Below are 27874 nucleotides of genomic sequence, written 5' to 3'. Positions count from 1 at the left end.
GTGCGATGCATGTTAGTTATCTCGCTTGGACGACGAGGGTATCTAGAATGACCACAACCAAGAGCATCGTTCCATTCGGTGTTGATGTCAGAGGAGGTACTGTTGCACCCACGAGTGCCACGGACGACCAGGGGGCCTCCGCCATTCGGCAGGGGGTCATCTCTCGATTTTCCCAGCAATTGATGCTGTTAGAGCACCGTGGGCCAGAACAGCTTCTGACAAGCGTGCAACATAACCAAAAAGTGTGAGACGTCTCCTTGTTATTGTTTTTGTGATTGACTCAAGCCCCGTGCCTGTATCTCGCTGTTTCTGATGAAGTCAAACCAACAGAATCTCAAGCGCGATTCGCTCTTAGCTGTGTGAATACGGCGTTATGGGTAAAGCAGTACAGCAGCCACTTACAGATACTCACCGCAAGGTTACAGAAGTCATTTTCTTTTGGTTTTCGCCTACATGTACCTTTATACTTATTTTTTGAACCAGCAAAGCTTCGGCAACATCCGCTGTTACATCCTGTATTTACAGAACATAAATCTCCAATGTTCTAAATATAAAAGAGAGACATAAATGTGATGTGATTATAATTCTCTTTGTTTGTCTCGTTGTTCTCATTCCTGAGATCGGCCACAATTAGTACTTCACACACAAGTCGGACGGTTGTTTCCCATCTGTGCTGTCCGTGTATTTCACGGCACACCGACCCATATTTTTCCCAATTAGGCTATTCACATGAGCGCTATTTCACGGGGACCATGTCCGATTCTGGACTGTATCTTGGATGAGTAGGATATGTAATGTCTACTTCCCCACTGCTCAGACAGTACATGGACATCAGAGTCGAGCCCTAGATTCTTATGCACAACTTGCAAATGTCCGTCTGAATGCAGCCATAGGGCTCATTCACATGAGCGTCATTTTGGTTTTCTCTGGGTTCCTCCAGACATGCGATTTTTTGACGCACCTTAAAAAAATTGTGCGTCGAAAGATACAAATATTGGTATTAAAATAACACACGCCTGTTCTATCACATCAAAAGATAGGACATGTTGTTTCTTTTGGCAGACCAATGCAGGAGACTCCATAGACTCCTGTAGGAGTCTATGAGAGCCATACAGCAAAGGATGGGGGGGGGGGGGGGAGTATAGCAATGACTAGTGCTGCTGAGCAATGACAAATGCCTCTTGTTGAGGCATTTAATTATCATTTAAAGTTGTTCTGCTGGCCAAGGGATTTCGGTGCTACGCATTGGTTCTATAGAGTTTCTATTGGAAAACCATAAGGCCTTGTTCACATGAGCATGTGTTTTGCGCATTCATAATGCACGCTTTTATTTAAAGGAACCAATGCGTTTCTACAGAGGTGTTCATATGCATTTGAAGCACAAAACAGCACACACCTAAAAAAGGTAGGACATGGTGCAAGCCGTTGGTTCTCATACTGCAGGAGTTTCCATTGACTCTTATGGGAGCAGGAGTTAATGGAAACTTCTGCACTGCCAATAGGTTCACAGCTGCTTACAGCAGGGCATTTAAAAGGCCCAGCTTTTAAATGTCTTGCTGTTAACTCCTTAGTCACCGTAGGGATGAGGAGACTTCCTGAGGGTACTGTTAATCTCTGAGTACCCTTATCACTGAACACTGTGACAGCACTGACACAGTGTTCAGTGATATTGAGACTCCCCACCGGGATGAAAGCATCTCCTGCCAATGCTATCCCATTGGCTTCAATGGGGCTGGCTCTGCTGCCGCCCCATTGGAAGCGATGGGCTGAGGGCAACACCCAGAGCAATTATATTTTTTGCGGGGGGGGGGGGGGGGGGGGCTTGAATTATAAGCCGTACCCTGAAAATCATCCCTAGTTGCAGAAAGAAACATCATAACTCACCTAGAAGCGTTGTCCGGCTCTTCTCCCCAATCCCCAGCAGTCTTCTTCTGTCTTTCTGGTGGCCGGGAATTGAAAAATTCCTGCCTCCTGAAAGCGCTGCATCTGATTGGTCACAGCTCTCAGCCAATCAGATGCAGCGCTCAGCTGTCATTCAAGACCCCTGCCCCAAAAATCACACTGTGCAGGCGTTGCCTTCATCCCACTGCTTTTAATGGGGTGGCAGCAGCGCAGGCCCCATTGAAAGCAATGGGACAGCATTGCGGTCCTCTTCCACAGCTGGTCCTCTTCCACCTCTTCCAAGAGCGCAGAACACTCCGACTTCCTATCCACGAGACACAATTGCTCGAATCCACTTCTTCCACATTAAAGACCAACTAATGCAGGCCTCAAGACAACTGCCGGCTTTACCAGCACCTTTTCAGAACATCACACTCTTCACCGACCTCTCCCAAGCCACAATAATAGCCAGGAAGAAGCTTGCCCCTGTAACGGCTACCTTACGAAACCACGACATAAGATATGAATGGGGCTTTCCAACAAAAATTATTATTACAAAGAGCGGAAAAACTCACGTAATTGTCACGCCCGAAGAAGGTATAGAGCTTCTACGGAAATGAAATATGCCTTGCCCAACATGTCCGGACCAAAGCAAGACTCAAGAGAATAAATCCTCTCCCAAGATCCCACAAGAGTGGAGGGATGCAAGCTAAAGAGACTCTCACGCTGATTCCCATCTGACAACCACAGGTTTGCCACAATTTTCTCGCAAACTTTCCCCCAAGTTTGCGCAGTATGACTCACTGCACAATTGTATGTTCCTTTGTAAGTTCTCTTCAAATGTTTTATGTTTTTTTCAAAGGTATCTCACAGTGTAAATGTATATTATACTAAACTGCATTTTAGGCGTCTATACTGTCGACTCATAGCACTGCCAATGCATCTCTACCACATGTTAAATGGCTTTGAAGGTATTGTCCCTTAACGTAAAAGGTCTGAATAGCCCTTACAAAAGAAAGGGAGTGCACAATTTGTGATTCAGAACAGAAACAAAGTGCTCAAAGGACGACCCATCACCATCACATAAAATAAGCGTGCCATCTAAGATACATTGATAAAACTCCATGACATCCGTGACATCCGTGACAACTTCCATGACATCCGTGAAAACAATTGTAGACCTCCACCATTTAAAGAAAAGGTTTGTATAAACGGGCACACAAGACGTGCCCGTACAGTACCACATATCTGTACATAAAACATTATGTTACACAAGAAATAAATGTGCATAAATACAAAGCGAAGTAAACGGTGATTTAAACAGTTGTGAGCAGAATATTGTATACCTCATGTGTAGAGATGAGCGAACTTGTTACTCGTTTGAGTATTAGGGTACTCGAGATGCTCATTACTTGAGACGAACACCACCAGGTACTCAAGTCAATTTTATTTCCCTTCCCTGCATGTTTAGCGCCATTTTCTAGCCAACAAACATGCAGGGAAGGCATTACCACTTCATGCTGTGAAGTGCTAGCCCTCTGTCCGCCAACAGCAGTGAGTGGCTGGCGGGATCAGGTGAACGCCGAGTACTTAAAATGGCCCTGCCCGCAGCTCGCCGCAGACGCATGCTGGCAGAGGTTAGGGAAAGTGCTGCTGCTGCTATAGGGAAAGTGTTAGAGTAGGATCCTGTCTTCAAAAACCCCAACAGTCCTTCTTAGGGCTACTCTTCATAGTGTGCATTACAGTTGTGGCTAGCTGGGAGCAGTAGTGCACCAAATTTTTTTTTTTTAAGCATCAAGGGCTGTGCAGGTCATTTCAGCTATACTGTTCTGTGTGTGCCGTGACGTAGGCAGAGTTTAGGGACAGAGTTGCTGAGATAGGGAAAGTTTTACAGTCGTCATCCTCTCTACAAAAACCCCAATGGTCCTTCTTAGGGGTACTCCTCATCGTGTGCATTACAGTTGAGGCTAGCTGGGAGCAGTAGTGCACCAATTTTTTTTTTTTTTTAAAGCATCTATCCCTCTGCAGAGCATTACAGCTATAGCATTCTCAGTCTGCAGTGCATTAAGCAGAGTTTAGGAACAGAGCTGCTGAGATAGGGAAAGTTTTACCGTCAGGATCCTCTCTACAGGAACCCCAACGGTCCTTCTTAGGGTACTCCTCACCGTGTGCAATATAGGTGTGGCTGGCTGGGAGCAGTAGTACCCCCTTCTTTTTTTTAGCACATCTAGCCCTGTGCAGAGCCTTGCAGTTATACCGTTCTCAGTCTGCAGTGCATGAGACCGAGGTCTCACTGCGAAACAGTACTCTAATATTTCCTGGGCCACTGCAAACTATTTCAGTTACATCGTTCTAGGTTTGCAGTGCATTAGACAGAGGTCTCACCGCTGAACAGTACTGTAATATTACCGGGGCCACTGCAAAGTATTTCAGCTCCGCCGCTGTGCAGAGCGTCTCACGATACCCTTTCCTTAGTGGGGTTGAGATAGCCGCAGTTACCAGCACTATCCACTGGGTTTAAAGTCTTTTCCCTCTCCATACAGACTCTCTTATCTACAAGTCTCTGAGCAGTAAATGATACCTAGGTATCAGTGCAAGACAGCGGGTTAATTTTTTCAAGTCACAGCATAGAGCCTCCGCTATCTACAAGTCTCTGTGTGCGGTGAATTAAGCCACAGTTGTCAGCATTGTAAAGTGGGGTTATTTATTTCCTCGATTCTTAATCCGCCATGATGAGGAGTAGGGGTAAGGGTCGATGACATGGATGCGGGCGTCCAAGTGAGGGTGCGGCCACAGGCCGAGTTCCTGGTCCAGGTGAATCACAGCCGGCTGCTGAGGGATTAGGAGAGAGAAATTTCTGGGCTCCCCAGCTTCATATCACAATGTATGGGTCTGCGTGGTAGACCTTCATTACAAACAGAGCAGTGCAAGCAGGTCCTGTCATGGATGGCAGAAAACGCGTCCAGCAATGTATCGATCACCCAGTCTTCTACGCAGTCCACTACTCCCGGCCTAGGGACTGCAACTCTCAATCCTCTGGCTGCTGCTCCTCCTTCCTCCCAGCCTCCTTACTCCATGCAAAATTACATATTCTGAGCAGGCAGACTCCCAGGAGCTGTTCTTGGGTCCCTGCCCCGAGTGGGAAAATATGGTTCCTCTCTCACCTAAGGAGTTTGTCGTGACCAATGCCCAACCTTTGGAAAGTTCCTGGAGTCCAGGTGATGAGGCTGGGGACTTCCGGCAACTGTCTCAAGAGCTTTTTGTGGATTAGGATGATGAGACACAGTTGTCTGTCAGTGAGGTAGTAGTAAGGGCAGTAAGTCTGAGGGAGGAGCGCACAGAGGATTCGGAGGTAGAGCTGCTCGACGATTAGGTGACTGACCCCATTTGGTTTGCTCAACCTACTGAGGACAGGGCTTCAGAGGGGAAGGCAAGTGCAGCAGGAAGACAGGTTGAAAGAGGCAGTGGAGTGACCAGGGGTAGAGGCAGGGCCAGAGCGAAGAATCCCCCAACTGTTTCCCAAAGCACCCCCTCATGGCAAGCCTCCATGCAGAGGGCTAGGTGTTCAAAGGTGTGGATGTTTTTTTAGTGAGTGCGCCGATGACCAAAGAACTGCGGTGTGCAACCTGTGTTGCACCAAGATCAGCCGGGGAGCCACCACTACCAGCCTGACCACCACCAGCATGCGCAGGCATATGATGGCCAAGCACCCCACAAGGTGGGACGAAGGACATTCACAGCCTTCGGGTCACACCACTGCCTCTTCCCCTGTGCCACAACCTGGCACACAGATCCAATCCCACTCCCATTACGCAGTCACGAGTGCCTCCCGGCCTGCACCCACACCCTCACCTCCACCGTTCTCCACCCCATCCAGTAATGTCTCTCAGCGCAGCCTTCAGCTGTCGCTAACACAAGCGTTAGAGCGAAAGCGGAAATACGCTGCCACCCATGCACAAGCTTTATCCCATTTAGGACCAGCCACAGTAAATATACGGCGGCTGGGCCTGGGCTTAGAGCACCGCCGATAGTAAAACTACGGCGGTGCTCTAAGTCTCCTGGCTTTGCAATCAGTCAGAGGCAGGAACGGGTTATCAGCTGTTAGTGACAGCTGATAACCCAGACCAGAAGGCAGGAGGGGTTTTTAACCCTTCCTGCCTTCTGCTTCCCCCAGAGTGGGGAATGAGCACTGTATGGGAAAAGTGAAAGTAAGATGTTCTTTCACTACAGGAGCCTCGGGGGGTCATGTGACCTCCTGGGATTCCCTGCTACTGCCGAGCTGGAGGGTCAGACTTAGGCCCTGGCAGCTCTGCAGGTGACTAATGTCACCACAGGGGTTGCTTTCCCCTGTAACTAGGGCTCCTATGGATGCCCTATCTATAGTGGGAAAGTGTCAAATAAAGTTAAAAAAAAAAAAGTGAATGTCCCCCAGAGGTCTTATATGACGTCATGGAGGACATAGATAGTAAAAAACACAATTACATACATAATTAAAACAAAACAACAGAATAAAACAATACATAGAAAAGCAAGAGAATAACACAAAGCAGACGCCAACAAAAACCGTCGCCGTATGCGGCCTGTAAACCAAAACCATACATACTATATATCAAAACGTCCGAAATAAATAGAGAAACCCATTTCCATACTTTATTTTAGTGTAAATATAAAAATAATGTTTAAAAAAAGCTATAAATGCTAAAAAAAAAATCTTTTTTTTTAGCATTTTACCTCCCAATAAAACTAAAAAACGGAAAAAAAGTCAGTGAAAAAGATATTAAAAAAATAGTCCTATATGTCACTGAAAAAAAAAACGCAGCAAAAATAATTTTGGTAGCTAAAGGAAAAAAATGGAGCAGTAAAACCGCCACATGGGTAAAATCCCTAAAAAGTGTCTGGTCCTTAAGGTGCAAAACAACCTGGTCCTTAAGGGGTTAAACATGCACATTGCCAAATTAATCAGCCTGGAGATGCTGCCATACAGGCTTGTGGAAATGGAGGCTTTCAAAAACATGATGGCGGCGGAGGTCCCGTGCTACTCGGTCCCCAGTCGCCACTTTTTTTCCTGGTGTCCCATCCCTGCCCTACACCATCATGTCTCCCGCAACATAAATCGTGCCCTCACCAATATGTTTACTGGGAAGGTCCACTTATCCACGGACACGTGGACAAGTACTGGTGGGCAGGGACATTATATCTGCCTGACGGCACATTGGGTGAGCTTGGTGGAGGCTGGGATCGAGTCAGAGCCTGGAACTGCTCACGTCTTACCCACACCCAGAATAGCGGGTCCTACCTCGGTGCTGGTATCTGCGGCGTTTTATGCCACTTCCTCCAACCCCACCCCCAATTTTTTCGGACGGCTGCCTCCAGGCTCTGCGGTTGAGCAATTTTTCAGGGGTACACTTGTACTCTTGGTACACCAATTTTTCAGGTCTTTGCCTATACTGTTATCCAACTAATTTTTCCGGCCTTTGCCTACACTCTTGGTAATTTTTTCAGGTGTTCGCCTATATTCTTTGTACACGAATGCTTCAGGGGTTTGCCTACACTCTTGCTACAGAAATTTTACCAGGGTCCACCTATACTCTTGCTACATAAATGTTACCAGGGTTCACCTATACACTTGCTACAGAAATGTTACCGGGGTCCGCCTATACACTTGCTACAGAAATGTTACTGGGGTCCACCTATACACTTGCTACAGAAATGTTACTGGGGTCCGCCTATACACTTGCTACAGAAATGTTACTGGGGTCCGCCTATACACTTGCTACAGAAATGTTACTGGCGTCCGCCTATACACTTGCTACAGAAATGTTACTGGGGTCCGCCTATACACTTGCTACAGAAATGTTACTGGGGTCCGCCTATACACTTGCTACAGAAATGTTACTGGGGTCCGCCTATACACTTGCTACAGAAATGTTACTGGGGTCCGCCTATACACTTGCTACAGAAATGTAACTGGGGTCCGCCTATACACTTGCTACAGAAAGGTTTGAGGGGTTCACCTACACTCCTGCTACAGAAAAGTTTCAGTGGTCCGCATATACTGTGGGTGCACAAGGGTTTCCCATAGCGGTGTTCAGCTGCCTTACACATACACAGAATAAAGTGTGTCGGGACACATGGATTTCCCATAGCTATGTAACTCATGGCACCTTGGGTCACACAAGGGGGAGGTTGGGACCCAGGGCCCGCTCGCATGCTTTCCACACAAAGTATTGCGGGTCCTACCTCGGTCATGGTGTTTCGGCCTTATTATGCCACCTCCTCCTGCTTGGGGTCTGGGGATCAGCGCTTGGCAACATGTATTTGCTCTCGTGTTACCACAGTTATCTGAGACAGTGGTTTGGGCCAAACAAAAGGAGCGTTACTGCATTAATGAGATGTTCACAGCTGTACTAGCATCTGAGTCTGCTTTATGCCCACAATTACTGAGGGTGTGGGTTGAGGCCAAGGTCCTTGGCGGGGTAAAATTCTGGCATGTTTGGGCACTCTGATTTCTTAATGTGTAATACCGTCTTTGAGTTTCATGGGCTTGCCTATGCTGTGACTGCACAAAGACTTCCTATTGCGTTGGTTTACCTGTCTGGCACAAATACACTGACCGACTTGGCTAGGGTGCAGACGGCTTTCCCATTGCAGTGTTTTACTTATCTGGCCCAAATACACTGACTGACTAGGGCAGAAGTGTGGGCCAAGGTGCTGGGCGGGGTGAAACTGCCATGTTTGGGCACTCTCTTTTCTTCATGTTTATTACTGTCTTTGAGTTTCATGGGCTCGCCCATGCTGTGGGTGCACAAAGATTTCCCATTGCGGTGTTTTAGCTATCTGGGACAAATACACTGACTGACTTTGGTAGGGAGCAGAAGGCTTTCCCATTGCGGTGTTCAGCTATCTGACGCCTACACAGAATGAAGTGTGTGGGGACACATGGATTTCCCATTGCTATGTAACTCGCGGCACCTTGGATCACACAAAGTGAAGGCTGTGACCCTGCCTGACCCTGGGCCCACTTACGTGCTTCATACACAGAGTATTGCGGGTCCTACCTCGGTCATGGTATCTCGGGATTATTATGACACCTCCTCCTCCTGCTTGGGGTCTGGGGAGCGTAACCACAGTTATCCGAGATACTGGATTGGAGCATTCACAAGAAGTGTTAGTGATTTCATTAAACATTCACAGTGTCACTGTTACCTGTGGTGGTTACTTTTGCGACACCTCCTGCTTCAAACCAATCTTTGGTGCTAGTATGTGCTGCTGCATTATGGAGATGTGTAGAAGTGCTGGCACCTGAGTCCCCTTTATGCCCACGTTTGCGGCTCCTGACAATTTTGTGACGGAGGTGGCACGGGATTGGAATGATCATCGTATGATAATTTATTATCATTTGTAATCAGCATTGTGGGTTATCGCCCATACTTTCAAAGAGGGTCGCTGCCTGGCCCTGCCAACCCTCTGCAGTTTGTGTCTTCGGCTTTTCCTCATCGCAGACTCACTTAGAAATCGACATGAGGGTGGTGTGGCTATGAAGCGAGTGTGTGGCATGAGGCCAGCTGAATGCTGCACAGGGAAAATTTTGGGTGCTCTGTGGATGCAGGGTCGTGCGGGGGAGTTGGACAGCAATGCCAGCGTGTAACCCAGGAGAAGAGGCAGCGGTGTCACCCGCAGGCGGTGATTGTCCTTGGTTGTAGCTACTGTGGTGCTTAGCTAAGATGTGCCAGCGGATGTGCCTTGCTTATGAGGGTCTGTCCCAAGTAAATAGTTAGGGAGGTGACCGCCAGGCTCTTGCCCCCATTTTGGCTTAATAGTTGGATCTGGGAGCCTCAAATGCAGCCATGCATGCTGCCCCTGCCATTCCCTATGTTGTCAGGTGTTTCACAAATCATCCCCTATGCGGAGCATCGGTCCCACACAAAAATGCTTGAGTCGCCCATGGACTTCAATGGGGTTCGTTACTCGAAACGAGCTCTCGAGCATTACGAAAAGTTTGACTTGAGTACCGAGCACCCGAGCATTTTGGTGCTTGCTCATCTCGACTCATGTGTACAGAAAATAATCAGTAGCCTTCAGGCTCAGATCTTGCCTGTTATTTGAATGCTGTCACTCCACGTCAATGGCTGCAAAATGATGTTTTCCGATATAGATATTTTATGTACTCTGTTATTAGTCTTTCATGTTTTGGAGGTAAGAAGGCAGTTTTGTTACAAATGGTCTTAAGAGTGTGTCAATATTAGGTAGTGGTCTTCACTTTGAAATTATTACCTGAAATTATTGAGCGGCCTAGGTGGGCATTGTTTTTAATGCATTTTTGGCAGCGCATACAGCGTAGCAGTCAAGGGCGTAGCTAAGGGCTCATGGGCCTGGGTGCAAAAGTTTATCCTGGGGTCCCCCAACTTCTCTTAGCTCCATAATGCAGAGGTGTAACTTGAAGCTCCTCGGCCCCAATGCAAAACCTGTAACAGGGCCCCCAACTATAATGCTTTATTCATAGTACTGGGCTCTCTATATGGAGAAGAGAGGCCTCTTGGGCTCCCAAAGGCTCCTGGGCCCGGGTGCAACCGTATCTCCTGCATCCTCTATAGTTACACCAGTGGTAGCAGTAGTAGGATTTTTATTGAAGATAAATTTAAATTCATCTAAAGATAATAAATGTTCCTTCAAAGCCTCTGTAAGGATTGACCTGAAGTTTTTGATGAACTGCCTTGTGGGATTGCCAGACAGGGTTCAATACGGCCGCTTGTCTTTGACAGCTGTTACAATATGATCTAGTTCATAATCACTATAATATCTCCTTTGTCATATATTTTATTTCAGCTCCTCCAGGGCTATCACTTCTTGAGATTTTAAATTTGAATAAATTTTACTTCTATGAGGCTTAAAATTTCAGAACGTCCTTTGTTACCAAACGCATGAATGCATCAAGGCTGTCAAACTGAGCAAAAGTCGGGGTGTTTTTTGTCTCGGGGTAAAGCTTGGTAAAGGAGCCCTGCATCTCTGCAGCACTCATTTCCTTTTCCCTCGAGGTATGCTGTAGCATCTTCAGAGATTCCAAGTCATTGGGAGATGTAAGAGTAGAATTTAAGAATTTGGATGAATAGCATTTATGGAGGACCAGTTTTCGAGGACAAATATGAACAAAGAAAAAAAAAGAAGAGAAAAAGTCCTCAGCGCTCAAATAAGGGTACAAAATGATGGGAGATGTAGGGATGGAATAGCAGATAACTTACTTCACGGAGGCGTCTGTGCTCAGACGCCCCCAATCCCAGCCAGCATGTCAAATTACCGTCGGCAACAGCGGTTAGTTCCACGATTTATTGAATGATAGTAGACGCGTTTCGGCCCTACAATCGTTTGGCCTTCATCAAGTACCTGATGAAGGACTTTTTCTCTTCTTTTTTTTTCTTTGTTTATATTTACTCCACCATTTACATGATTGGAGCCTCCTCAAGCTGCTCTACAGTACTACCATTGTCTGTATAAATTTGGGTACATCTTCCTTCTACGTTATCAAGAGGAACATTTACACTGCCTCATCTCTAACCATAAGGATGCCCGTGGACATCTGATCAGTGAGCGCCACCTATCCAATTACAAGGACAAATATGGATATCTTTGAGCAAATCGAAGTGTGAAACTTTTTGTCGTATGTGAAATTAATAAACCTTTTTTCAATACAGAATGTTTGGCAACACCAAGTATGTGAAATTAAAGGTTAATAACCTGCACCTCATCCTGAGAGTCCTCTATGTCTGACTTCATCACTCTTTGTCCCTTTCTCTTTGTGGCATGATAGTTGGGCCAAAAAAAAAAAAAAATCACGACCATCAAGGTAGTATTTATAGTATATTGAGGGGTTGGTACTTGCAGGGGAGGTAGTGGTTAAATCCACCACCTGTTGTTACACAAATAAAACTGATGATGATGTAGGGACATCACCAGAAGTCAGCGTCACGTTTCCAAACTCATGGTGCTAAGCATGCAAGCACTGATGTCAAGAGAATGAGCAGTGATACTGAAGCCTCTAATTGGCTGCAATGGTCACCTAACTCCAGGTGATGTCAGCTGTTACAAACACTGGGACCACAGCGGGGCTGCAGTGCTGGATCCTGGTCGCAGCAGAGTGGTAAGTAATGCTCAGTTTATTATATTACTACATGCAGCCCTATTGAAGGCAAGTTGTGTGCAAATTGGAAAACCGCTTTAAATTCTATGTATGCAAGATAAAACAATAGATGTCAGACCAGATCGCTGCCATGAGCCTATAGTTATTGCTAGTATTACATTCTCAGTTCTTATTTTTCAGACAAACATATAAAGTGAATAATTGGCCATTCATTTATCCATTAGGCCTCAAAAAGAAACACAATGTGACCATATGGACTGCAGGTCGACCTAACACAAAGCAAGTGCTCAGTCTATTACAGTGCACATGGGAATCAGGCAGCAGGTCAAGGTCTGACTCGACTGGCCTTGGGTGAGGCCGGGTGGCAGGAGAAGGACCAACCATTTTTCATGGGAGTCACATTACTATGATTTAGTCAGATGCAAAGTAAAAATTTTTGTCAACAGCACACAAATAGATTAACCCAAAAGGGTGAGGCATGCAAATCTTCATATGCCAAACCACCAAGGAATCTGAGCCCCAACTCCAATAAAGACCAAATAATAATTTAGAAAGATGGCAGCATATATGGTGCATATCTAATATTGTTATCTTTATTCATCCATATCCAAAAAATGTGAGGTTTGACCTCTTGAGGTCTTTGTCATGGTCGAAAAGTCACATTTTGGAAGAATAAAGCATGTGTTTTTTCATTGCCTTAGGCTGGATTCACACGAACGTATATCGTCTCGGTTTTCATGCCGAGCCGATATACAGTGTGTTTGTCTGCAGGGGGAGGAGGATAGAAGAGCCAGGAGCAGGAACTGAGCTCCCGCCCCTCTCTGCCTCCTCTCCACCCCCTCACTGCGCCTCTGCACTATTTACAATGAAAGGAGGTGGGGCAGGGGTGGGGCTAAGTTTTGAGAATTAGCCCTGCCCCATCCCGCCTCTCCCCATTGCAAATAGTGCAGAGGGGTGGAGAGGAGGCAGAGAGGGGGCAGGAGCTCAGTTCCTGCTCCTGGCTCTTCCATCCTCCCCCCCCCCCCCCCCGCAGATGAGGACGCCGTATATCGGCTCAGCGTGAAAACCGAGCCGATATACGTTCGTGTGAATCCAGCCTTAGGACGTAACAGATTTTTCTAGTTCACTGATTGTAGGAACAAGGTGCATCTAGTTTCCCCCTTGGTAGAATTGTTGAGAATGGCATGCGGAAATTCTGCGACAATGTACAGTGTAAGTGAATGGGGCTAATCAAACTCCACTAACTCACAACAGAAGAAATAAGCAGCAGAAGATAGCCAGGCTGCGGACTTTAAAATCACAGCATGCTCATGTGGATGTATTCAATACAATAGTGGAATCTGCAGTCAAAATGAGCATTAAAATCTACATGCAAATTGCTGTTCAGAAAATGTCTGCCATGAGTGGCTCCTGATTATTAAGCATTGTATTAGGTCTGAACTGCATTATATTTGTGCTTTATATGACTATGGGTGGCATTGTAGCGCTGCTATTAGTGTACATTGAAAGGTATTGTGTGTTATGTAACAGGTACTCACCTGACCCAAACATTTCTTCGTGTTTTCTGTACACATACCAGAAAACTTAGAATATTGAAAAATGTGGCAACACCCGCTATGACACTGGTCACTAGAATAACAGAGATCTCCAAGGTTCTAAATGTGAATCAAAGGAAAGAAAAGTTATAGGAATTCATTTATAACTTAAGGCTTCACATTTATGTCACATAAAGAAGGGCGCTTACCAAAAATTACTGACACATCATAGAGACATGTGAAAAGTTTTGATCGCTAGGGGTGCAGATGCTGAGACCCCACTGATTGTTAGAATGAAGCAGCTGAAGCACTCATTTAAGTGCTATTACTTCTTGTTAGCTGGAGATGGACGCAGAGTCTTTATATTGAGCCTGTCTTCTGCTAGATAGCAGGGACAGCACTCTGATGAGCCCTTTAGGGCTTAGTCCCACAGGTGTTTTGTGCTCAAAACGCATGCATTCAAAAATGTGTGACCAAAGCGGGTGGCAGGCAGAAAAAAATGCATTTGGCCGCGCTTTTCCGCATAAAAAGTGCGCTGCCCGCTATCCCCTGGTGCAGCTGTGACACCTACAGCAGGGGGATTCCTTGGATGTGAAACCCATGGATGCTGTCACATCCAGGGGTTTCACCTTTGGCAGCAGTAGCAGCTGTGATGGGTAGGACTCTCAGCACTCAAACCAAAGTGATAAAAGCCATTGAAAAGTCCCCATATAATGTAAAAAGTTTCTAAAAGGTCATTTAGACCCCATTCACACCTGCATTCAGTGCTGTTGGTTATAATTCTGTTTCCCTGTTCTGCTTTTAGAACAGAAAAGCTAAATTAACCCCTTAAGGTCGCAGCCCTTTTCTTTTTTTTTTTACATTTTCATCTTTTCCTTCCCCCTTTTAAATATTTATACCCCTTCTATTTATCCTTGCACTTCGCTGTATGAGGGTTTGTTTTTTGTGGGAGGAGTTGTATTTTTCAATGGTGCTATTTAGGGATGAGCGAGTATACTCGCTAAAGCACTACTCGCTCGAGTAATGTGCTTTAGCCGAGTATCTCCCTGCTCGTCCCTGAAGATTCGGGAGCCGCCGCAGCTGACAGGTGAGTTGTGGCGGGGAGAGCGGGCGGGAGAGAGGGAGAGAGAGATCTCCCCTCCGTTCCTCCCCGCTCTCCTCCGCAGCTCCCCGCGTCGGCCCCCGAATCTTCAGGGACGAGCAGGGAGATACTGGTCTAAAGCACATTACTCGAGCGAGTAGTGCTTTAGCGAGTATACTCGCTCATCCCTAGTGCTATTTAATCTACCGTATAATGTACTGAAAAACTTTGAATAAATTTTAAGTGCAGTGAAATGGAAAAAATGAAATTCTGTTATCATTTAGGGCTGTTTCAGATGGCAGAGAGGGAGCGGGAGTTCAAAGAACTGCTCCTGGCTCTTCCCTGCCTCCTCCCCCTGCAGACAGACACCGTATATCGGCCAGCGTGAATACCCGGCTGATATACGATCATCTGAAACAGCCCTCAGTGTGTCTTGTTTCTATTGCGTACACACTGCAACAAAAACAACATGATACCCTAATTCTATGGATTAGTACAATTACTAGGATCCCAAACATATCGTTTTTTGTTTTTTTTGTATTACATTTATATTTTTCAAAGATATTTAATTTTTTTAAATTCCTTTCTGCTGCCATCTTCTGACAGCTATCATTTTTTATTTTTCTTTCAACATAGATGTGCTCATTTTTGGTGAAGCGTCCTGTAGTTTTCGTTGGTACCATCCAGGAGCACATACAACTTTTTGCTTAGCTTTTTATAACATTTTTTCTTGGGGTGAACAAAAAAAAAAGCACAATTCTGGTGTTCTTTATTTTTATTTTTTACTCTTTTTTGGACAACGTTCCCTCTGTGGGGTAAATAACACATTATTTTAATAGATCAGACTGCTATAGATGCAGCAATACCCTATATGCGTTTCTGTTTAGATTTATAAACATGGCAAACGGGGGGTTAAACTTTTATTACCTTTTATTTTTTTAATAATTAGTGAAACTTTTTTAAAACTTAATTTTACTTTTTTATTAGTTCCCAGAGAAGGCAATAATTTGCGATGCTTTGATCGCTCCTGCAGTATGATGTAATGCCACAGCACGGCTTGATAGGCATTTTGCTAGGACAGCCCTGGGGCCCTTCAGAAGGCTCCCGGCTGCCATGATACCCACATGGCAACCCACGATCTCATTGCGGGGCAGCAGTAGGGGATACCCGAACATCGGTCGGGGAATTTAAATGCCAGTGTCAGAATTGATGGTGGTATTTAAAGGCTTAACAGCTCCGATGAGCTGTGCAACTTATTGGAGTTGTTGCGGGTGGTGTCGGCTTTAACAGCTGGCAGCTGCGTTGTATGAAGCAAGATTGCCCCACAATATCCCTTCATACATACCCCGAATGTGCAGAACATAACTGTATGCCCTGCAGCATTAAGGGTTTAAAACGGAAAAAAAAAACATTTCCCTTTTTTGCCCCCTTTGATTTCAACGGGTTTAAAAAAAAAAAGAAAGCAAATGGAAAGCTTTCAGTTTTTCTTCCCTTCCATTAGGTTTCCATTTTTTAAAATTAACACATAGCGATGCAGACTGCACTACTTGTTCCTGTAAAAAATATACTCAAGGATTGTTGATGTAGAATTTTGCTTCTTACCACTGGCAAAGGTACAGGAGTTGCAGTCGCATCTCTTCCCCTAAACCAGGGGGCCCCAAGGGTACCCCTCACCTCAACAACTGCCTTCACTGAACCCTGTGCAGGACCTACAGTTGCAACTCAGCCTCATACCAATATTTAACCTTACAAAAACCTCTTCAGGGGCATCTGATGTCTGAGCGAACTGACTCCTCCCGAGTCTCCTAGTCTCAGTGCAGGATGAGGCTGTGGAGGCGTCTGCCGCTCAGATGTAAGAAGTAGGTGAAGAAGTTTCTGTGAGTTTACATACTGGCAGGAGACTAAGCTGTGGTGGTCGCAGGGTCTGGCCTGCACTGATAATCTGCCCAGCCCGGCAGATTCCTGGGTGAGTCATGTCACTGCTCCATAGTAAAATGGGCTGATCTCAGCCCCTGTAAATTACATAAATGATATCCCTGACGCTGCTCTGGTGCTGCAGGCATGCATGATCAGATCATCTTACTGATGCAAGATTCGCATCAGATTCGCATATTACTGAAGAAAAAATGTGATGGGTGTAGGCGCAGCTAACCGAAATATAACGTTCCGTACAATACAGGAAGTAAGCATTTCGGGGGAACGCCCCCCCCCCCCCACAGTTATAGATGGGGATACACTATTACAAATAACAGATTAGAAAAGGTGTGTATATAATAATTATAGTGCATAAAAAGTAAGTAAGTAAGAAAAAGAAAAAACAGGAAACGCGTGTCAGTCATACAATAAAGCATTATGTACTGTTATAGGGCACAAGAATAAAATAATTATAAATTGATGTAACATAATAATAAATTCCTATTAAAAACAACAATAGCTTTTTAAAGCTTGATCCCCTTTGGTGATTTTTTTCACACAACCTCAGTACACAACACAAGAAGAATGTCTACAAAGAAACCCAACTCCGATCACGGAAGAACTTCAACAGTATAACCTCAGTTTAGTTACCAATCACAATCATTCACATTCCCTAATCAGAGAAATCCTCAACAAACATTGGCCTATCCTATCACAAGACGCCTACTTGACAGGTAACATTCAGAAAAAAAACACTAATTATCTAATGAAGGACAAAATCCCTTAAAAATAGATGCAATGTAAGAATATGTAAATACTGCTTCAATATTACCAGCAGAACTACCGAATGTTCAAGCTTTAATACAGGGGAACATTTTAAACAATTTCTCAACTTTAAAGGGGTTGTCCCGCGATAGCAAGTGGGGGGTATACACTTCTGTATGGCCATATTAATGCACTTTGTAATGTACATCGTGCATTAATTATGAGCCATACAGAAGTTATTCACTTACCTGTTCCGTTGCTAGCGTCCTCGTCTCCATGGTGCCGTCTAATTTCAGCGTCTAATCGCCCGATTAGACGCGCTTGCGCAGTCCGGTCTTCTCCCTGGTGAATGGGGCCGCTCGTGCCGGAGAGCTGGTCCTCGTAGCTCCGCCCCATCACGTGTGCCGATTCCAGCCAATCAGGAGGCTGGAATCGGCAATGGACCGCACAGAGCCCACGGTGCATCGTGGGTGAAGATCCCAGCAGCCATCTTGGTAAGGTAAGTAAGAAGTCGCCGCAGCGCTGGAAAATTTTTGATATGATCTTTTTCTAGGACTGCTGGACTGATATTGGACCAGGGGCCTACATGCACTCTTCTATAAATATTGTGCCAATCACATGTAGCCTCATTTTGTGAAAACCTATATGCAGTCTTCTGAATAATGCTTTGTATCTTTTCTCACCCCTTCTTTTTTTTCTCCCTTTTTCGCAACTTTATCAAGTTGTATTGTGGACATTTTTTTTTTTTCTCTCTAACTTGATCAAGTTGGAAAAATGTATTATTATTTTTTCCCTTCTTTGTTTTTCCTACATTTATGACTTTATAAACCAGGGGAGAAGGCATACACACACTGCTCCGCCTCTCCACCGGGTACACCATGCACATACCAACAGCCAACATAAGGGTAAGTCCTCTACACCTAAACATTATGCTCGAGTTTGCCTATTGTTTCATTTGAAATCCACAACTAGTCTTTTACTGTAGTATTACTATCTTCCCTGGATACTACCCATTTGACCAATCATTCCACAATAAATTTTAATATTGCTTATTGCATCACAGGAGTTTTAAAAGTCTTTCCTCTGTTTTTTCTTTTTCTCTCTTTGTTCGTTTACCTACTTTTTTTGTACTATAGTTATTGTTAGAGATGAGCGAACACCAAAATGTTCGGGTGTTCGTTATTCGGAACGAACTTCCCGCGATGTTCGAGGGTTCGTTTCGAACAACGAACCCCATTGAAGTCAATGGGCGACCCGAGCATTTTTGTATTTCGCCGATGCTCGCTAAGGTTTTCATGTGTGAAAATCTGGGCAATTCAAGAAAGTGATGGGAATGACACAGAAACGGATAGGGCAGGCGAGGGGCTACATGTTGGGCTGCATCTCAAGTTCCCAGGTCCCACTATTAAGCCACAATACCGGCAAGAGTGAGCCCCCCCTCCCCCTCCCAACAACTTTTACTTCTGAAAAGCCCTCATTAGCATGGCATACCTTTGCTAAGCACCACACTAGCTGCAACAAAGCACAATCACTGCCTGGATGACACTCCGCTGCCACTTCTCCTGGGTTACATGCTGCCCAACCGCCCCCCCTCCCCCCCCACAGCGCACACCAAAGTGTCCCTGGGCAGCCTTCAGCTGCCCTCATGCCACACCACGCTCATGTCTATTTAGAATTGCGTCTGCCATGACGAGGGACCGCAGGCACACACTGCAGAGGTTGGCACGGCTAGGCAGCGGCCCTCTTTAAAAGGGGCAGGGCGATAGCCCACAATGCTGTACAGAAGCAATGAGAAATAGAATCCTGTGCCACCGCCATCAGGAGCTGCACACGTGGGCATAGCAATGGGGAACCTATGTGCCACACACTATTCATTCTGTCAAGGTGTCTGCATGCCCCAGTCAGACTGGTAATATGTACCTTAACAGTAACCGCGTTGGTGGTAATGTGGTGGTGACTGCGGACCTAGTAGCACGGTTGTATTTTGTTGGTTTTTGGAATGCGGCCAGGATTAAGTGGGCCGTGGCGGGGGGATGGTGTGGGGGCTCTCGTTGTGTCGGTAAAGGTGAAATTCTTGGACTGCCACCAGACGAACCAATGCAAAGACATTTGCCAAGAATGTTTTCCCTGTTGGAGGAGGAGGGGGATGTTTTTGAGGCACTACGTGTCCTCTCCACGTGTCCATGGTTATATGCACCTTTACAGTAACCGCGTTGGTGGTAATGTGGTGGTGACTGCGGACCTAGTAGCACGGTTGTATTTTGTTGGTTTTCGGAATGCGGCCAGGATTAAGTGGGCCGTGGCGGGGGGATGGTGTGGGGGCTCTCGTTGTGTCGGTAAAGGTGAAATTCTTGGACTGCCACCAGACGAACCAATGCAAAGACATTTGCCAAGAATGTTTTCCCTGTTGGAGGAGGAGGGGGATGTTTTTGAGGCACTATGTGTCCTCTCCACGTGTCCGTGGTTATATGCACCTTTACAGTAACCGCGTTGGTGGTAATGTGGTGGTGACTGCGGACCTAGTAGCACGGTTGTATTTTGTTGGTTTTCGGAATGCGGCCAGGATTAATTGGGCCGTGGCGGGGGGATGGTGTGGGGGCTCTCGTTGTGTCGGTAAAGGTGAAATTCTTGGACTGCCACCAGACGAACCAATGCAAAGACATTTGCCAAGAATGTTTTCCCTGTTGGAGGAGGAGGGGGATGTTTTTGAGGCACTACGTGTCCTCTCCACGTGTCCATGGTTATATGCACCTTTACAGTAACCGCGTTGGTGGGAAATGGCCTCGCCGCCATCATGTCTTTGGGAAGCCTCTGTTTCCACACCCCAGAGACATACCATTATCAGCGGTATAGGCAGAGGCCAGAATTCGTAACATTTCAGCCGTAGCATTAGGACAGGCCCCACTAACATATCACTAGCAGCATTATAGGAGGAGCGCAGTCTTCGTTCCATGTCAGCAATAGTAGCACTCAAGACAGGCCCCAGTAACAATTCCGAAGCAGCAGTATAGCGGGAGCGCAGTCTTCGTTCCATGTCAGCAATAGTAGCACTCAAGACAGGCCCCAGTAACAATTCCGAAGCAGCAGTATAGCGGGAGCGCAGTCTTAGTTCCATTTCAGTAGCCTTAGTATAGCCAAGGCCCAAGTTACATTTATGTAGCTAAAGTGTAGGCCAACCCCACACACCTTTCTGTACCATGAGTGCAGGCGAAGAACATACAAATTGCTATGATTACACTGTAGGTGAGGGTCCCAAAAATTTGGTGTACCAACAGTACTAATGTACCTCAGTAAAAATTGGCCATGCCCAACCAAGATGGCAGGTGAATCGCTTTGGTTAATGTGGCTTAAGTGGTAACTAGGCCTGGAGGCAGCCCAGTGTAACGAAAAATTGGTTCAAGTTAAAGTTCCAACGCTTTTAAGCGCATTGAAACTTATAAAAATTGTTCAGAAAAATTATTTGAGTGAGCCTTGTGGCCCTAAGAAAAATTGCCCGTTCAGCGTGATTACGTGAGGTTTCAGGAGTAGGAGCAGGAGGAGGAATATTAGACACAGATTGATGAAGCAGAAATGTCCCCGTTTTGGATGGTGAGAGAGAACGTAGCTTCCATCCGCGGGTGCAGCCTACGTATTGCTTACGTATCGCTGCTGTCCGCTGGTGGAGAACAGAAGTCTGGGGAAATCCAGCCTTTGTTCATCTTGATGAGTGTTAGCCTGTCGGCACTGTCGGTTGACAAGCGGCTACGCTTATCTGTGATGATTCCCCCAGCCGCACTAAACACCCTCTCCGACAAGACGCTAGCCGCAGGACAAGCAAGCACCTCCAGGGCATACAGCGCTAGTTCAGGCCACGTGTCCAGCTTCGACACCCAGTAGTTGTAGGGGGCAGAGGCGTCACCGAGGATGGTCGTGCGATCCGCTACGTACTCCCTCACCATCCTTTTACAGTGCTCCCGCCGACTCAGCCGTGACTGGGGAGCGGTGACACAGTCTTGGTGGGGAGCCATAAAGCTGGCCAGGCCCTTAAAGACTGTTGCACTGCCTGGGATGTACATGCTGCTCGATCTACGCACATCCCCTGCTACCTTGCCCTCGGTACTGCGCCTTCTGCCACTAGCGCTGTCGGCTGGGAATTTTACCATCAGCTTGTCCGCAAGGGTCCTGTGGTATAGCAACACTCTCGAACCCCTTTCCTCTTCGGGAATCAGAGTGGGCAGGTTCTCCTTATACCGTGGATCGAGCAGTGTGTACACCCAGTAATCCGTCGTGGCCAGAATGCGTGCAACGCGAGGGTCACGAGAAAGGCATCCTAACATGAAGTCAGCCATGTTTGCCAGGGTACCTGTACGCAACACATGGCTGTCTTCACTAGGAAGATCACTTTCAGGATCCTCCTCCTCCTCCTCCTCCTCCTCAGGCCATACACGCTGAAAGGATGACAGGCAATCAGCCGGTGTACCATCAGCAGCGGGCCAAGCTGTCTCTTCCCCCTCCTCCTCATCCTCCTCATGCTCCTCCTCCTCCTCCTGTACGCGCTGAGAAATAGACGGGAGGGTGCCCTGACTATCCAGCGGCATACTGTCTTCCCCCGCCCCCGTTTCCGAGCGCAAAGCAGCTGCCTTTATGGTTTGCAGGGAACTTCTGAAGATGCATAGCAGAGGAATGGTGACGCTAATGATTGTAGCATCGCCGCTCACCACCTGGGTAGACTCCTCAAAATTACCAAGGACATGGCAGATGTCTGCCAACCAGGCCCACTCTTCTGAAAGGAATTGAGGAGGCTGACTCCCACTGCTCCGCCCATGTTGGAGGTGGTATTCGACTATAGCTCTACGCTGTTCATAGAGCCTGGCCAACATGTGGAGCGTAGAGTTCCACCGTGTGGGCACGTCGCACAGCAGTCGGTGCACTGGCAGCTTAAAGTGATGTTGCAGGGTGCGCAGGGTGGCAGCGTCCGTGTGGGACTTGCGGAAATGTGCGCAGAGCCGGCGCGCCTTTACGAGCAGGTCTGACAAGCGTGGGTAGCTTTTCAGAAAGCGCTGAACCACCAAATTAAAGACGTGGGCCAGGCATGGCACGTGCGTGAGGCTGCCGAGCTGCAGAGCCGCCACCAGGTTACGCCCGTTGTCACACACGACCATGCCCGGTTGGAGGCTCAGCGGCGCAAGCCAGCGGTCGGTCTGCTGTGTCAGACCCTGCAGCAGTTCGTGGGCCGTGTGCCTCTTATCGCCTAAGCTGAGTAGTTTCAGCACGGCCTGCTGACGCTTGCCCACCGCTGTGCTGCCACACCGCGCGACACCGACTGCTGGCGACATGCTGCTGCTAACACATCTTGATTGCGAGACAGAGGAGGAGGAGGGTGCTTTAGTGGAGGAAGCATACACCTCCGCAGATACCACCACCGAGCTGGGGCCCGCAATTCTGGGGGTGGGTAGGACGTGAGCGGTCCCGGGCTCTGACTCTGTCCCAGCCTCCACTAAATTCACCCAATGTGCCGTCAGGGAGATGTAGTGGCCCTGCCCGCCTGTGCTTGTCCACGTGTCCGTAGTTAAGTGGACCGTGGCAGTAACCGCGTTGGTGAGGGCGCGTACAATGTTGCGGGAGACGTGGTCGTGCAGGGCTGGGACGGCACATCGGGAAAAGTAGTGGCGACTGGGAACTGAGTAGCGCGGGGCCGCCGCCTCCATGATACTTTTGAAGGACTCCGTTTCCACAACCCTATACGGCAGCATCTCAAGGCTGATGAATTTTGCTATGCGGACGGTTAACGTTTGAGTGTGCGGGTGCGTGGCAGCGTACTTGCGCTTGCGCTCCAACATTTGCGCAAGCGACGGCTGGACGGTGCGCTGAACTACACTGCTGGATGGGGCCGAGGACAGCGGAGGTGAGGGTGTGGGTGCAGGCCAGGAGACGGTAGTACCTGTGTCCTGAGAGGGGGGTTGCATCTCAGTGGCAGGTTGGGGCACAGGGGTAGAGGCAGGGGTGCAAACCGGAGGCGCTGAACGGCCTTCGTCCCACCTTGTGGGGTGCTTGGCCATCATATGTCTGCGCATGGTGGTGGTGGTGAGGCTGTTGGTGTTGGCTCCCCGGCTGAGCTTTGCGCGACAAAGGCTGCACACCACTGTTCGTCGGTCGTCAGGCGTCTCTGTGAAAAACTGCCAGACCTTAGAGCACCTCGGCCTCTGCAGGGTGGCATGGCGCGAGGGGGCGCTTTGGGAAACACTTGGTGGATTATTCGGTCTGGCCCTGCCTCTACCCCTGGCCACCGCACTGCCTCTTGCAACCTGCCCTGCTGATGCCCTTGACTCCCCCTCTGAAGACCTGTCCTCCTGAGTAAGCGTTGCACACCAGGTGGGGTCAGTCACCTCATCGTCCTGCTGCTCTTCCTCCGAATCCTCTGTGCGCTGCTCCCTCGGACTTACTGCCCTTACTACTACCTCACTGCAAGACAACTGTGTCTGATCGTCATCGTCCTCCTCACCCACAGAAAGTTGTTGAGACAGTTGGCGGAAGTCCCCAGCCTCTTCCCCCGGACCCCGGGAACTTTCGAATGGTTGGGCATCAGTGACGATAAACTCCTCTGGTGGGAGAGGAACCGCTGCTGCCCAATCTAAGCAGGGGCCCGAGAACAGTTCCTGGGAGTGTTCCCGCTCCTGACCAGGTGTCATTGTAGTGGAGTGAGGAGGCTGGGAGGAAGGAGGAGCAGCAGACAGAGGATTCGGATTTGCAGCAGTGGACGGCGCAGAACTGCGGGTTGACGATAGGTTGCTCGAAGCACTTTCTGCCATCCAGGACAGGACCTGCTCACACTGCTCATTTTCTAATAACCGTCTCCCGCGTGGACCCATTAATTGGGCGATGAATGTTGGGACGCCAGAAACGTGCCTCTCTCCTAATCGTGCAGCAGTCGGCTGCGACACACCTGGATCAGGAGCTCGGCCTGTGCCCACACCCTGACTTGGCCCTCCGCGTCTTCGGCCGCGTCCACGTCCTCTAGGCCTACCCCTACCCCTCAGCATGCTGTATTACCAGTGATTTGATTTCACAGGCAGCTAATAAATTGGCGCAAGACTGCAGGCCAAATATAATTTTTTCCCTTTTTTGAAAACGAAAGGCCCCACTGCCTCTAGTGAATGTATAATCTAAGTTTAATAACTGTGCTGTTTTCCTGCTAATGTGTCACAGAACGTGATGGTAGCAGAGTTATTAACTGTGGCAGAGCAGGTATTTTTTTTCCCAATTAAGGAAAGCAAATGGCGAAGCCAGCAGTAAACCGTAGCTGGGTGTGTCTGATTTTTAAAGGTTGCACACGCAGCCGACACGTGTCCACCGCCCTTAGGACGGACAGAGGCAGGACAAATAGAATTATTTTCCGTTTTTTTGCACCAAAAGGCAGCACTGCGTATATTCAATGAATAATAACTGTGTTGTGGCCCTGCCTACGCAATTCTTTCCCTGCAGTATCAATGGAGGGTGCAATGCTCTGCAGAGGCGATTTTGAGAAGTAAAAAAAAATGCAGCACAGCTAACAGCAGCCAGCACAGTACTGCACACGGTTAAATATGGCCCTAGAAAGGACCGTTGAGGTTCTTGAAGGCTACACTCACTCCTAACACTCTCCCTGCCTATGCAGCACTTCTGTCCCTAATGCCGGGTGCAACGCTCTGCAGAGGCGATTTTGAGAAAAAAATAATTGCCACTGCTAACAGCAGCCAACACACAGCTATCAGTGGCCCTAATAAGGACCTTTGGGGGGTCTTGAAGCCTTCACTAACTACCAATTCTTTCCCTACAGCAGCTCCGGTACAAACAGCACTGTCCCTCATCTAACTCACACGGCATCTGAGGCGAGCCGCGGGAGGGGCCGACTTTTATATTCGGCGGACACCTGATCTTCCCAGCCACTCACTGCAGGGGGGTGGTATAGGGCTTGAACGTCACAGGGGGAAGTTGTAATGCCTTCCCTGTCTTTCAATTGGCCAGAAAAGCGCGCTAACGTCTCAGGGAAGGAAGTGAAAGTAACCCGAACACCGCATGGTGTTCGTTACGAATAACGAACATCCCGAACACCCTAATATTCGCACGAATATCAAGCTCGGAAGAACACGTTCGCTCATCTCTAGTTATTGTACATGCGTCTTTCCTTTTCTAATCTGTTATTTGTAATAGTGTATTCCCATCTATAACTGAGGGGGTAGGGGGGGGGGGGGGCGTTGCTCCGAAACGTGTATTTTTATGCTGGTTTAAAATAAAGCGGAGAAGCTGAGCTTACTTCCTGTATTGTACTGAACTTTATATATCGATTGGCTGCACCTACACCCATCACATTTTTTCTTCACTAATCAATCAGAATAGTCTCACCTGCCAGTGTGACTATCATTGGGTTGGCTGCACCTGAACAATTAGGTCTTTTCTATGACACATCATCTTAATGAGAGAGAAGAATCAAATCTTCTGCACATTCCTCTACCTATATTTTTTCCAAATCATTTGCCTATTAAGGTAGCTCCTTCCCTATTTTTGTTTTCTTCACCTTTGGAAGTGTAGCATTGGCTGTCTGTGATGCTAGCTCTGCCACCCATCTGCCCTCACCCAGCATTCAACTGGACTGTACTGCTGCAATGATGTGTTCCCTATCACTGGAGACAGAGACTCCCCTCCACCTCCCTAAGCTGGGAATAGAGCTGGAACAGTGACAGTTTACTCCCTGACTGAGTTGAGTTACATGTCACCAGGGAGGCTCGGACTGATTACTGCCTGGGCTGCTGTTGGACTAATTTGAGTTTCCGTAGAGGCACAAGGGCTCCGCAGGAAAGTTTGCTGTGGTTCAAGGTAAAACAGGGCAGGGCTATATTTGGACTATATCAGTAATTTCTGTTCCTCAGGCAGGGCTGATATTACCAGGAATGGTATGACCTGTGTAAGAGGGTAATTGTTAACCCCTACAGAAGTCACAGCAGCCCCCCTCATTTCACTACTACAGAAGTCATAGTGTGGTGGAAACCCAATATAGCTATATTGGGTTTTGGGCCTTTTGTAGTGGACATTGGTCCTGTATTCATGAGTTAACACTCGGTATAACCAAATGTCATGTTTGCCTTCTGTTCTTACATTTACACAATATGCACACTTCCTTTAATGAAACTTCTGTTCTCAAAACGCTGACAAGATAATATATAGTGTAAACACGTTACATTTTCCATCTGTTTTGTAAATTTAGAAGTAGGATCAGACATAGATAACCGCACATGAGACAAGTACCGCTTTTAGATACCACAATAATTACCCAAGCAAGTTTACTGGAAACTTATGCAAATAACATGGGAGGTTTGTGCAATTACTAATTCATGATGTAACATCCAATCATATCGAAGGTACCACACGTGGGTCCAAGACAACCCAGTCATTTCATCCACCACCTGATGGCCAATCACAGATGACCGGAGGATGGAAGAATTGCAAGATGCTTATCCAATAATTAAACAATACGTTGTATCTATGTAATCTTTCACCTGCCCAGATGGGCAGATATGTTAAACTCTTTTCAAAGAGGCTGCGCGCCCAACATTAAAGTAGAATTGAGGAAGCTTATACATGCTGAACCTGTGTCAGTGTGAAATCTTCTTATGCGCATAATCAATTCAGAATTAATATGGAAAGGGTGTAAACATTCCTAATTGAGTAAGTCGTTGGATGCAAAAGGAAATCCACGATCAGTAATTTCTGTTCCTCAGGCAGGGCTGATATTACCAGGAATGGTATGACCTGTGTAAAAGGGTAATTGTTAACCCCTACAGAAGTCATAGCAGCCCCCCTCATATCAATACTACGCCATATCAGCTGCTCAATGCTCATATCAGCTGCCTGGAGCAGACTGTGCTGGGGAGCATAGGCCTGGAGACAGTCCACCAGAGACATTTAGTGGACTGGGCATTCCTTCTTCCTCAGATATAACTGTAGCTGTATCCTTAGATGGCGCTCACACAAGGGATTTAGTGTGGATTTTGCAGAGCAAAAAAATCTTTAGCACTTTCTGTGGCAAAATCTCCACCACTGGTGCAGAGTTGGACGTGGATTTTGATGCAGACCTGTAGAAGATTTTCTCCCTTCGGGTTTTAAGGGTAAAAACTTCTGTAGATCCATGTCAAAATCCAAATGGTATGAATTTGGTCTGAATCCACACTAAAATCAGCAGAGTGTAAGTGCACCCTAGAAGGGGCTGTCTGGGTGCAATAGGATTTTTTTTAAACAGATGCCAGTCTGTTGAAAGAATAAACCAGTGACACTTCCCACCTCTTCCATGGTGATCCTCTACTGCAGCCTGATGGTCCTCTCAGTCTTTGTTAAGGAAGGGTAGCCACCAATCACAGACCACCGTGGTCAAGTTCCATTCTCCTGACATCGCCGCTCAGATGCTGGGAGCCATGATGCCAGGAGAATGATACCTGACTGATGTGGGCTCTGACTGGCTGCCATGGTTCGTTGGTAGCTGTTCCTAAGCAAAGATTGGGAGGACCATGAAGCTGCAGCACTGGGTCGCTGGAGGGAAGAACAGGTGAGTAC

The 27874-nt window shown here is 47.3% G+C and overlaps 1 protein-coding gene across 4 annotated transcripts in view; it reads right to left on the bottom strand.

Moving 5' to 3' along the window:
- The window catches only part of LOC136588398 (leucine-rich colipase-like protein 1), a 68895-nt gene that overhangs the window by 3345 nt on the left and 37676 nt on the right, over nt 1-27874 (bottom strand). For 3 of the 4 annotated variants that reach the window (XM_066587589.1, XM_066587580.1, XM_066587571.1), the window contains 2 exons: nt 13555-13671; nt 413-544 (listed from right to left, as the gene is read on the bottom strand). In XM_066587589.1, the coding sequence (XP_066443686.1) occupies nt 413-544; nt 13555-13671 (249 nt within the window). The remainder of the gene's footprint in view (nt 1-412; nt 545-13554; nt 13672-27874) is intronic. The other variant, XM_066587599.1, reaches the window with a different exon arrangement.

This window comes from Eleutherodactylus coqui, chromosome 1 (genome assembly GCF_035609145.1).
Source record: "Eleutherodactylus coqui strain aEleCoq1 chromosome 1, aEleCoq1.hap1, whole genome shotgun sequence".
NCBI lineage: Eukaryota > Metazoa > Chordata > Amphibia > Anura > Eleutherodactylidae > Eleutherodactylus > Eleutherodactylus coqui.
The sequence above is the reverse complement of the archived record's forward strand: the minus strand, read 5'-3'. Positions and strand labels throughout refer to the sequence as shown.